General features: G+C 40.0%; 1 protein-coding gene across 1 annotated transcript; it reads right to left on the bottom strand.

Moving 5' to 3' along the window:
- Positions 1 to 1,381: 1,381 nt before the first annotated feature.
- LOC310811526 (uncharacterized protein) lies at positions 1,382 to 10,042 on the bottom strand. Its single transcript, XM_083679714.1, has 9 exons — positions 9,931 to 10,042; positions 7,880 to 7,941; positions 7,097 to 7,486; positions 6,915 to 6,973; positions 6,637 to 6,735; positions 6,246 to 6,411; positions 5,893 to 5,957; positions 5,625 to 5,720; positions 1,382 to 4,866 (listed from the first exon to the last, which is right to left on the bottom strand). Exons 2-9 carry the CDS (start codon positions 7,908 to 7,910, stop codon positions 4,609 to 4,611), a joined length of 1,164 nt encoding a protein of 387 aa, XP_083535840.1. The 5' UTR covers positions 7,911 to 7,941; positions 9,931 to 10,042; the 3' UTR covers positions 1,382 to 4,608.
- Positions 10,043 to 11,156: the final 1,114 nt, after the last annotated feature.

Genomic DNA, 11,156 nt, shown 5'->3' with positions numbered 1-11,156 from the left:
TAATGTAAGAACTGCATAACGTCTAACTATAAAGATGAACTTAAATGATGTTGAAATGAGTGCACATGGGAGTGTTAATGATAATGATATAACTATGTACATAGGCTACTAGGCTACTTGTATATAGAGAAAGTCTATGACATGGACAATATTAAAACATGCTGAACAGGCGTCTAGTCCCAGAATTTAGTGAAAGACACTAGCCTTAACGCGGGGAAGTAGCCACAATGACACAAAAACAGCAGAGTGAGTTATAATGTTAAATGTTCTTTATTTCAAAATCCTGTATTTAATTAACTAATATGTAACTACCTATATGTATACAATTGGAATGCTAATACTGGCCTATAGTATGCAATTACTTATAGTGACAATGAATAGAAAAAAACATATATCAAAATACACTTTACTTATACTATGTTTTTAAGACAGCTTATAGAATATATGCAAACATATACAGTAGTTCAGCCTAAAGGTATACTGGATGCTTTGAGTTCCCATGTCCTCCCCCATATAGGCTGGAGATGTGATCTCATTTCCTGGCTCTCTTGTCATCTGGGTGGAAATCTGGTCCAACTCTACTCTCGCTGCCTCTCTTGTCTTGGTTGGGCTGAGCACTGCTGACCCTTGGCTTCTTGGAGGGACATTGGCTGGGGCTCCGGCTCTGTCCTCCATAGTCCCTGCATCCTCTCTTTCTGTAGGATTCCTCAAGAGAAATGGAGGGGAGTGAGGCCTCTGCAAGAGGGGAAGCATCCACCGCCAGGCGTCCAGGGCTCTCCACTTTAGATGCATTACTAGAAGTCAAGCCCCAATCTATGAATAAAAATGAACAATCTTAGATTGGAGAAACATACTCAAACAAAGTGACACACCTTTACTGATCATCAAAGATTAGCAGACAGGTCTCTAAAATAGCTTTATAGATAAAGCAGAACAAGTTAAGTTCTTACCTGAGAAGTTGTCACTGTCAGAGTCGCTTTGGGGCTCCTCGCAATAGGGAAGTAGAGGCCTGAAAGAGCAGTCTTAGACCTGTAGAACTGGAAGGTTTGGAATTCATTGTCTCAAATGATTTATCAGCAAGGTTTGTGTTACAAATGTAGCTAATTGTGTCTCAGTGGTGAAAAGTTTAGTTCTGTTTCCCAGGAAATACAGAACAATATTAATAGATTTTGATTATGACATTATTGATGCATGTTTTCAAAAACTTAAATGATGCACCCTGTGTTATCATTTGAAAAAATGTTTTGACAACCACTCATTCCATCTCCATAATAACCTGATGACAATGCAAGGTAAAGAATGTATGATTTAATTAAGATTTTGAAGTAGACAACATGTGTGTGCTGCTAACATATGGATTGTTTATTTACTCAGTTTAAAAGAAAAGTCTTACACACATGTATCTGCATTCTGTGGAAAGCTTTATAGTTGAAAACTTCAAGTAAAAGGAATGCTGCACATTTGAGTTTAGTTTTGGTCAAACATTTATTTCATTATATATATATATATATAATTTCAAAAGCAGTTGTTATAGTTTGTACAATATACACAGTTTAGAAAGTATCACACATGACACATTTCTTTAGGTATCACTAGGCTTTCTCCAAATATAATCTGATGTTTATGTCATATTGGCATTTCAGGAGTAGGAAATACACCTTTTGAAAGTGTTATTAATCATATAAATCTGCTTCCACTTTATAAATAAGAGTACATCAAAACAAACAATTAGCAATACGAGTTACAGGTGTACAATAAAGTGTACTGTATGACCACAATCACAGAAATATAGAATTACTCCTCATGCGTCAGCAAAAATATTTAAAATACTTTCTACAGCCCGTCAGATGTGTTTTTCATTAAAGTGCGTAAAGATATATTTTTCCTCTGTTCCAAAGTGTTTTATAACTAGTTAATAATGGAGTATTTAGAAAATATTTATTGACAAACAATATCTCATGGAGGATTGCAAGTAATTGTTACAAAGGTGCCAGCTTTTACCCTATATTTTTTTGCTCTCATGAAAGGCAAGAATTTCACCCTTTGGTATCTATACCTGGAAATACCTTGATAAATACACAATTTGAAATCAAACAGGGGCAAAGGTTATTAATGACAGCTCACTGATGATCAGGTATCATGTAGTATTACAGTTCATTTACCTGATTAAGTTGTGGTGTTACAGTAAGGCACTTCAAATTAGACTGTTCATCTTAGGGAAAGACATTCTAACATTCTAACAAACTAAAAACACTGTGACATTTTGTCTATGTGAGAAATATACACATATTGTATTTCTCCCATAGTCAATAAATCACATGCAGTTCAAAGAACTGTTTTAAACCCCTGAAATAGTAGGCAGCTCAGCTGCATGAAGGAAAACTAAATCTACATTTTGAAAGGGAAATGTATGAGTTTATGATTAAAAAACATACAAAGTTCATGTCCAAAAAGGAGAAATCTTAAAAATCTCATACTGTAAATGTGAACTTCATTTGAAACAAATCTCAAATTGCTGAGCAATACAGTGCTGCTTGAAAGTATATGAACCCCTTGTTCAATTATAGATTTTACCATGTTAGTTTTTACCATGAAATCGTTATTTAATCAGAACCAGTCTTTTTTATCTGACAGGTTTATATTGACTAATTCCATATGTTGGTTTAGAGGAAATCATGCATGTAATAGAAAAACTAAATTATAAAGAAATGAGTGCAGGTGCAAAAATAAGTGAACCCCAAGTTGCATTGGTTAAATCAAGTAGGTAAGTAGAATCAGGTGGGTAAATAATTGAGTACCAAATGAACCAATCAAAGGAGAGATCTTTAGGAAAGAGTTTGGGCAGGACTCTGATAAATAGAGAAACCTGGTCAGTTTTGTGTTACCCATACAGGTGAATGCAAAACACACCATGCCGAGAGGAAAGGAGATCTCAGAGGACATCAGGAAGAGGGTAGTGAGAGCACATCAGTCTGGGGAAGGCTATAAAATCATTTCAATGAGATTTGAGCTCCATCAGTCCACTGTGAGGCAAATCATTTACAAATGGAGAGCATTTTACATGACAGCAACTCGGCCTAGAAGTGGACACCCTTCCAAAATATCCCCAAGAGCCACAAGAAAAATAATAAACCAGGTAAAAGCCAACCCAAACATAACATCTAGAGATCTGCAGACCTCCCTTGCTGCACCTCAGGTATCTGTGCATGCTTCAACAAGGAGAAGAACACTGAATCGAAATGGCATTCTTAGGAGGGTTGCTAGCAAGAAGCCTCTACTGTCAAAAAAGAACCAAACTGCCCATCTTAACTTTGCCAGAGACCACCTGGACAAGCCTAAATGTTTCTGGAAGTCCGTTCTCTGGACAGATGAGTCCAAAATTTACCTTTTTGGTCACAATCAAAACCACTATGTTTGGCGAAATCCCCACACTGCCTACCACTAAAAGAACCTTATCCCAACAGTCAAGCATGGTGGTGGGAATGTCAAGATCTGGGGCTGCCTTTCCTCCTCTGGACCTGGACGACTCCACATCATTAAGGGAACCATGAATTCTGAGGTATACCAAGAGATTCTTGAACAGAACGTCAAGCCATCAGTCAAGGAGCTAAAGCTGGGCTGAAAATGAGTCTTCCAACAAGACAATGACCCAAAGCATTCAAGCAAACCTACCAAAGAATGGCTCAGGAGAAAGAAGATTTGTGTTTTGGATTGGCCAAGTCAAAGTTCTGACCTAAATCCAATCGAGATGCTGTGGCAGGACCTGAAGCGGGCAGTACATGCCAGACACCCCTCAAACCTTACCCAATTGGCTGAGTTCTGTAAGGTGGAGTGGGCAAAAATTCCTCAAAACAGATGTCAGAGACTGATTAGTGGCTATATGAGACATTTACTCCAAGTTATCGCTGCTAATGGAGGTGCCACAAGCTATTGACTGAAGAGGTTCACATGTTATTGCACACATGAAATCTGAGTTTTTGTTAAATAAACCACTTTTGTTAAATAAACAATGAAAATATATCATATTTTTTTGTTTGTGTCCTTTATTTGGAATATCTTTATTATGAATTGGGGTTTAGATAAAGATTTTATAAGTTCATTTTTATATTTTATAGAAAAATAATGACCATCCCTGTAGGGTTCACAAACCTTCAAGCAGCAGTGTATATACAGTATCATGCATTAGTTCAGTCATGTATGATTATACATAAATGTTGTTTTCTATCTTCAGTATTTCTGTCTTCAATATTATTATTATTTTTGTTTACTAATAAATGAGTATAATGGTCATGTGGTGACCAGTAATGTTTTGTAGTCATATTGGTCCTGATATGCTATGATATTTCTCAAGAAAACCCTTTCATATCATGTGGTTTTCACTCTCTTGGGGAGAATTACAATGAAATAAATCACCTAAATCACTCAAAGTCACATACAGACTGAACCCTCACACATGTTGATACGCCACATACATGCACAAACAAACAAACAAACAAAACAGACTAGGGCTACAACCGGTATAGTGTGTATGTGGAATGGAAACAAGGTTTCACAGTTAACCTACAGTTGTTATTGAATATTAAAGCCTGGATCACTTCACCAGCTCATTTAAACCAGAGAGCCAATGCTCAGCAGACAAGCCAGTAAAGCAGACGCTATCAATGATATAGGGAAGTGAGGACCTCTAGTGGCTGAAGAGGGGACATTCAAAGTGCCGTCCAGCTTGAGGCAGGAGCTTGTGGTGGTGGCGTTGCAACACTCTAGGTGGCATGCGCCTTTAGAGGACGGACACCAGGTCTCACCTGAGCAGTTCACGCTACAACCTGCCTTCCAGGTGGTTGTGGAGCCAGTCGTGGTATTCTTCAGCTGTGGAGAGGAGAGATTGAGATGTTCAGGTATGGTGAAAGACGAGAGGTATGTTGTTGAGATAAGAACAGTCTGCTTTGTTTTTTTTATATAGAATTGTATGCCTTGTCTTTCTTTCCTGTTTAGTGAAGCATGTGCACATTGGGGAATTATTCCCTTCCTCTGTGAAATGCTGAATGCTGAGAAAAAAGCATTGTGACTGCCAATGGCCCCTGGTTCGAGCATTCGGGGCGGCCATGGTAGCCTGGAGGTTAAAGAGGCCGGCCAGCAATCGGAAGGTTGCTGGTTCGATCCCCGCTCCAGGAGGGATCTGGATGTGAGTTGGTGACTGGAGGGTTGCTGGCAGCATATCCAGGTCCCTACCACTGCCGTTGTGCCCTTGAGCAAGGCACTTAACCCCGAATTGCTCCAGGGGCGCTGACTTGGCTGACCCTGTGCCCAGAGCCCAGCGCTCTGTTCTCCCTGGGGGGGTGTGCACGTGTGTTGTCTCGGAGGGGGGGTGTGCAGTGCGTGTGTGTTGTCTCGGGGGGGGTGTGTGCAAAAAGACCCATTCCAACAATTGATGTGAATTGATTGCATGGCAAATAAACAGACTTTCTGACTTTCTGATTCATTACTTTTTCTTATGATGACTGATGGATAGATGATTCACTTACTTAAACAAATGCATTTGTTGTAAGTCACTTTAGATAAAGGCGTCCGCTAAATGCCATAAATGTAAATGTAAATGTAAATGTAAATGAGAACTACAGTCCTACCTCACAGTGTTTCTGGTTGTTGGTACACAGTTTTGTTGTTTTGCTTTTCTTGTAGCAGTCCGCTGTGCTACACTGAAATGTGTGGCACACCTTGCCCTGAAAGAAGATGATGCAGCCAATGAGGAACTTGAATGAGGCACGCACACACACGCACGCACGCACGCACACGCACGCACGCACACACACACACACACACACACACACACACATACACACACACACACACACACACACACACACACACACACACACACACATAAGTTCTTACATTGTTTGCAGCAGTGGTGGCAGCTGGTTTAGTGGTGGTGGTGGTGGTCGTCCTCACTGTAGTTCCTGGAGGGTCGTCAGTGGGGTACAAACAAGTCACAAACAACTAAGGGACTTACAAGCTGAATAAATAGGCTTACTTTCATACATAGTAATGCAATTCTGATTACAGTAAATCCAATTTCACTTCCACCAATGTAACAGATGATAATACAACGTCCATGGTGGCCAGGGTGCATATCAACTGTACCTGAGGTAGTGGTAGAGGGGTCCATGGTGGCCAGGGTGCATATCAACTGTACCTGAGGTAGTGGTAGAGGGGTCCATGGTGGCCAGGGTGCATATCAACTGTACCTGAGGTAGTGGTAGAGGGGTCCATGGTGGCCAGGGTGGAGTTGAGACAGTCGGTGGAGTTGCAGCAGTTCACAGTGCAGTTGAGAGTGCCGTTGACACAGGAGGTGACATCACTGCAGGAGGCTTTGCAGCCAATGGTGTACGTCATGTCCACCTCTTTCCTCATCTGAGCAGATAGGAGGTTACACTTTAGCACACTTTTGCCCACGCTAAAAAGTAGAATGTAGAAATTATGATAACAAGGAAAGATTTAATCTATACAATGCTGAAATAGAATGTAACCTAGGCAATGGACCTCCATGCCTCGATATCATAACAAATCAAATACAACTTGTTTCACAATACTTTCAAAGTGATTCAAACTCTGACTTTAAAACATAACATACTGTACCTCACAGAATTGTATATTAGTGGCACATGGAGTGGCAGTCATATTCATAGACATGCTGTAGCAGTTTGAGTAGTTACAGGACAATGTGAGGCAGGATATCTGTTTCACAGAGAGAGGGAGAGAGAGAGAGAGAGAGGAGAGAGAGAGAGAGAGAGAGAGAGAGAGAGAGAGAGAGAGAGAGAGAGAGAGAGAGAGTGAGACAGTTAGACTTTGAATGGACCCAGTACACTCTGCTCTCTCAGAAAAGGCTGTTTTCTGATCAAACTGATCATTCTCACCGTGCTATTGCCGGTCATTGAACTGGTCATTAAACTGTTAGCGGTTGTTGTTGCGTTATCTGTCAGCAACAGAAAAAATGTGGTGTTAATGCAAGATGGAAACATTCTATTCACACTTACTGTTAATCCTGAATTTATATTTAAAAAAAAAAAATGAATTAGTGGTATATACTATATAGCACCTGTTGATGAGCTGCCAGTGGGTGTCAGGGTTGAATTGGAGATCTTGGTTACTGTTGACATCACACCTGTGGATGAACCTGAGGTAGAGCTAGTGACTGGAGCACTACTTTGACCCACGGGAGATGACATAACAGTGGAGGTGGCCATGGAACTAGACATTTGAGTCGTGGTAGTGACTGGCACAGTTGCTGACATCCCCGTAGATACAGCCATTGTTGTTGTCGTCCCACTTTGAGTATTGCTGGCGGACATAACAGCGGTAGACTGCATCGTAGCTGAGACTGCCGATGTTGGAGCAGCTGAGCTAGGAGATGCTGTGATGGCAGTGGTGGATTGACCAGACACATATAACAGCGGTTGCAGTTGTAGTAGTAGGAAGAGCAGGAGGCCTGGTCAGAGAGAAGGGCCAGAAAGAGGCATCCTTCAGTTACCGTTAAGCAGTTCATTGGCATAAGTTCACTGTGTGTCATCGTTTGTTCACCCGGGACTGGATCGGTTCATTTAGTTGCCATGGTTCTAGTGTATGTGCTTTGGTTTCTGTGTCTTTTTTAGGTCTTACACTTTTTGGAGTTACAGTAGCTTGTGAATATGGTCAACATCTTCTTGAAAATATACAGTATTAATTCCTACATCGTAGTAGCCAAGGGGTCACCGAATCACACAATGATCAAATACAGTGTTTGTTTTGTTAACTGTGTATAATGTTAATTTTAGAGTTTACTCATTATATTCTTTACTTGATGAAAAGATTGAGAAAGTCAACATAACTGTGATATCTGTACCTGTGCCTTTTATAAAAGCAGTTCCGGCCATTGTCTTCTAGAAGGAGTAGTCTTAGTTCAATCTGAAAGCGCAAAGGGATCATGTCATTAATTTGGACCCACCTAGTTACTAATATTTACACTGACAATGATATAATGGATGGTTTCCTTAAATCATAATGAACGTAAATTTATGATTGTGTTATATGATCATGTGGCTACCTGATCCTCGGATAATGTTCCCTGATGCACAGTGAAAAGAATACCACATAAAAACAGATCAAATTCATGTCTATAATATCTTCTTATTTTGCTGTAGACATAAGTCCTAAGTGGGACTGGGAGAGCAATCAGACTGTTTACACATGTTAATAGACTCTGGATAACAACAGTTGTCCATTCATCACGTCCCACCTGGGCTCGCCCTTTGATCTACGGGAGTCATGTCATCTGGGGGCTAACCTCTGCAAACAATTCTCTAATTGTCCTGATGAAACTGATCTGGTGATAGTCTGCAGTGGCCATATACATGCAGCCAACAAATTGGACGTTAGGAACTTTAATTTTGACCCACTGGTTTAGGTTTTACAGAATCTACAGAAAGTAAGGCTTGATGACCAACAGAAAATAACTTAAATAGCAACTCAACTCATATAACTCAATAACCTAAATAGCAATTCCTGCTGGGACCATACCTATACTGAAAAATGTATGCACTCACTGGAATGTAAGTCGCTTTGGATAAAAGCGTTATCTAAATGACATATATTTATGTAATCGGTCAATAGCCTTGTCACGTGTGGTGGCTTCATGAGCTATTACTTTATGAAGTGTCTGTTAGCAGTCGGTCATCAGTGAACACAATTAAAAGGTGTTTGTTCCTCAACAGGTCTCCGGGGCAATACTGCTAAGCATGGCTTGTTTTTCCCCCACTCCCCAGGAGCCAAGCACCAAGCCTCCTATGGGCTTGCCACCCTGGTAACTGTCAGACAACAGTATTGCCAGGATATAGAAGTCAGGTCAGTGCGAAAAGGAGGGTTAGGGTTAGGGTTAGGGTTAAGGTTAGCGTTAGTTCATATTTTCTAAAAGTAGATCCAATTTCATAATTGCATTGTGTATTCAAGGCTGTGTATGCAGGTGCCGCATCCTCAGGCAGTGACACACTATCCTTTTGTGCCTGTTATATGAGCTGAGATGGCTTGAGGTTTTCATTTCCTCATTGCAGAACTTACTGTAGGATCATTTCAATTACTGAGAAATCATATTGTTTTAGGAATGCCACCATTTGTTTACATGCACAGACAGACTTTACACTGTACAAATGAATTATACATTGGATCTCATATAAAAATCACAAAGTCAACTTTGTCAGCCAACACCCTTTCAATATTTGCCCCGATTTTGAGTTTCTGTGATGTGATGGTGATACATTTCATGATTGTAAAATAATTTGCTGTTATTCTGAGTAGTTTACTATGTGATGTAAGAGTGGTTATGTTATCATATTATTTAGTCAGCAACATATATAAAAGTCTCAAAAGTTAGAAAATAAAAATAATCAAGAGTTAGAATATGAAGTAGAGGAGCATGCCAGCTCAAGAAACATTTATATTTAACTCACATTGAATTGTTTTTAGTCAACCCATCACATAAGTTGATATACCATATCCTGCTGGGAAGCCCTGTCTTATTTTAGTCGATGATGATGTATTCGTGGAACAAAATGTTAACATAACCCAATTATTGGGTAATGTGCAGGTTTGACCTAATTCACTGTCAAATGCTTCATTAATTGTGACAAAATGGGTATTTGATGAAAAGACTAGCTGGAGCATTCAATGGGAGTATTACATCTATAACCTTACTAATACATCCTGATAACATTGAAGTATAACTTAAATGCAACATAATCATCTACTGTATCACCTGTACACCACCATGGCAACCACCCTTGCTGAATGAAATCATCCTGAGATTCCCTGTGATGGCACACAACAACACAGCTGATGGCACACAACAGCACAAGCAAGATTATTTGATCAATTAAATGTTTTTCAGAAGCATCGCCTTACCCTTGCTCCGCTCACAAGAGAAGTCGTCTATATTAGCTGTGGAAAAGGTGTAGAGTCTCTCCTTCTCTCTCCCTCTCCCTGTGTCACTACCCCCCTTTTCCTTTTCTTCCCGGTGATAGCAGAGTAGAGGCAACCTAATAAGTGGAAACTCTCACCTGGACAACCACCCAATTATCAGGCTGAGTCAGAGAGGAGGAGACAAAAGGCACAGGGCTGGGTGGGTCTAGACAACATCAGGTTCCTCCCTCGGCCCTCCGAATGACTACTGACGTAGCCTCAGACAATGATGCAATTGGACAAATAGAGGAAAAATATCAAATGATGAGACCAGGCAAAATGATCAAATAGGTCATATTCTGTGGTTTTATTGCGTTTATGAAACACATTAATAATGAATCACTGCTAATGAATCAAACACAAAATGAATTTTCTGTCGATCCATGATATTTATTCATGTCATGACTTAATGCAAAGCACATCCAAGAAAATGGTGTATCTGTAATGCCTGATGCATGTTTAAAGGTTATTGTGCTTATATGAGGTGAAATTCAACAGGCAATCATCCAAAATATGGATTTCACTTGTACAACTTCACCAAAAAAATCTCCCATTGCACATTAAGGTCTGAAGCTGTCTTAATGTTCTAAGGAATAACAGGGGTTTACATTACCTCAAGGTGCTAAGCACATACTCTATAGAACTACAAATTATTGATTTTTGTCGGTAAAGAAAAGCACTCGCACTGGACTGTTGTAAAACCCTTGTTGGCTCATTGGTGACATGTCCAAACCTTGTGATGTAGGGTACCTCTTGGTTTCTGTTCAACACAATGTGAAATCAAAACCCCCCTCTCTCTCTGTAAGCCATAAAGCCCCCCTCGAATACAATTACCTCTTTGTGACATCGTGGCTCTTGGAATTCAGAATACCTGGGCACAACACAAAAGGCACCTGGAGCACTCATGTGACAAGAAATCCTTCCTTTTCATGGAGAAGCGGGAAGAAGTGGTCTGATATGGCTCCATGTCTCCATATGAATAGTAAAGCATTGTGCAGCGACTGTAGTAAAAGTGCCACTCTTTTTGTTACTCGTGAAAAGCTTTTATTTCAGTAGCATTTTCACATATTTTAAAATGATACACATTCTGACCCCAAGCAGGGTTACTACAAAGTTTGTAAATAAAAATAGTCCATTTAAATACCGTTGCCAAACAGTAAACAGAAGCA

The sequence above is a fragment of the Argentina silus genome (genome assembly GCF_951799395.1).
Source record: "Argentina silus genome assembly, chromosome: 10".
NCBI lineage: Eukaryota > Metazoa > Chordata > Actinopteri > Argentiniformes > Argentinidae > Argentina > Argentina silus.
The sequence above is the reverse complement of the archived record's forward strand: the minus strand, read 5'-3'. Positions and strand labels throughout refer to the sequence as shown.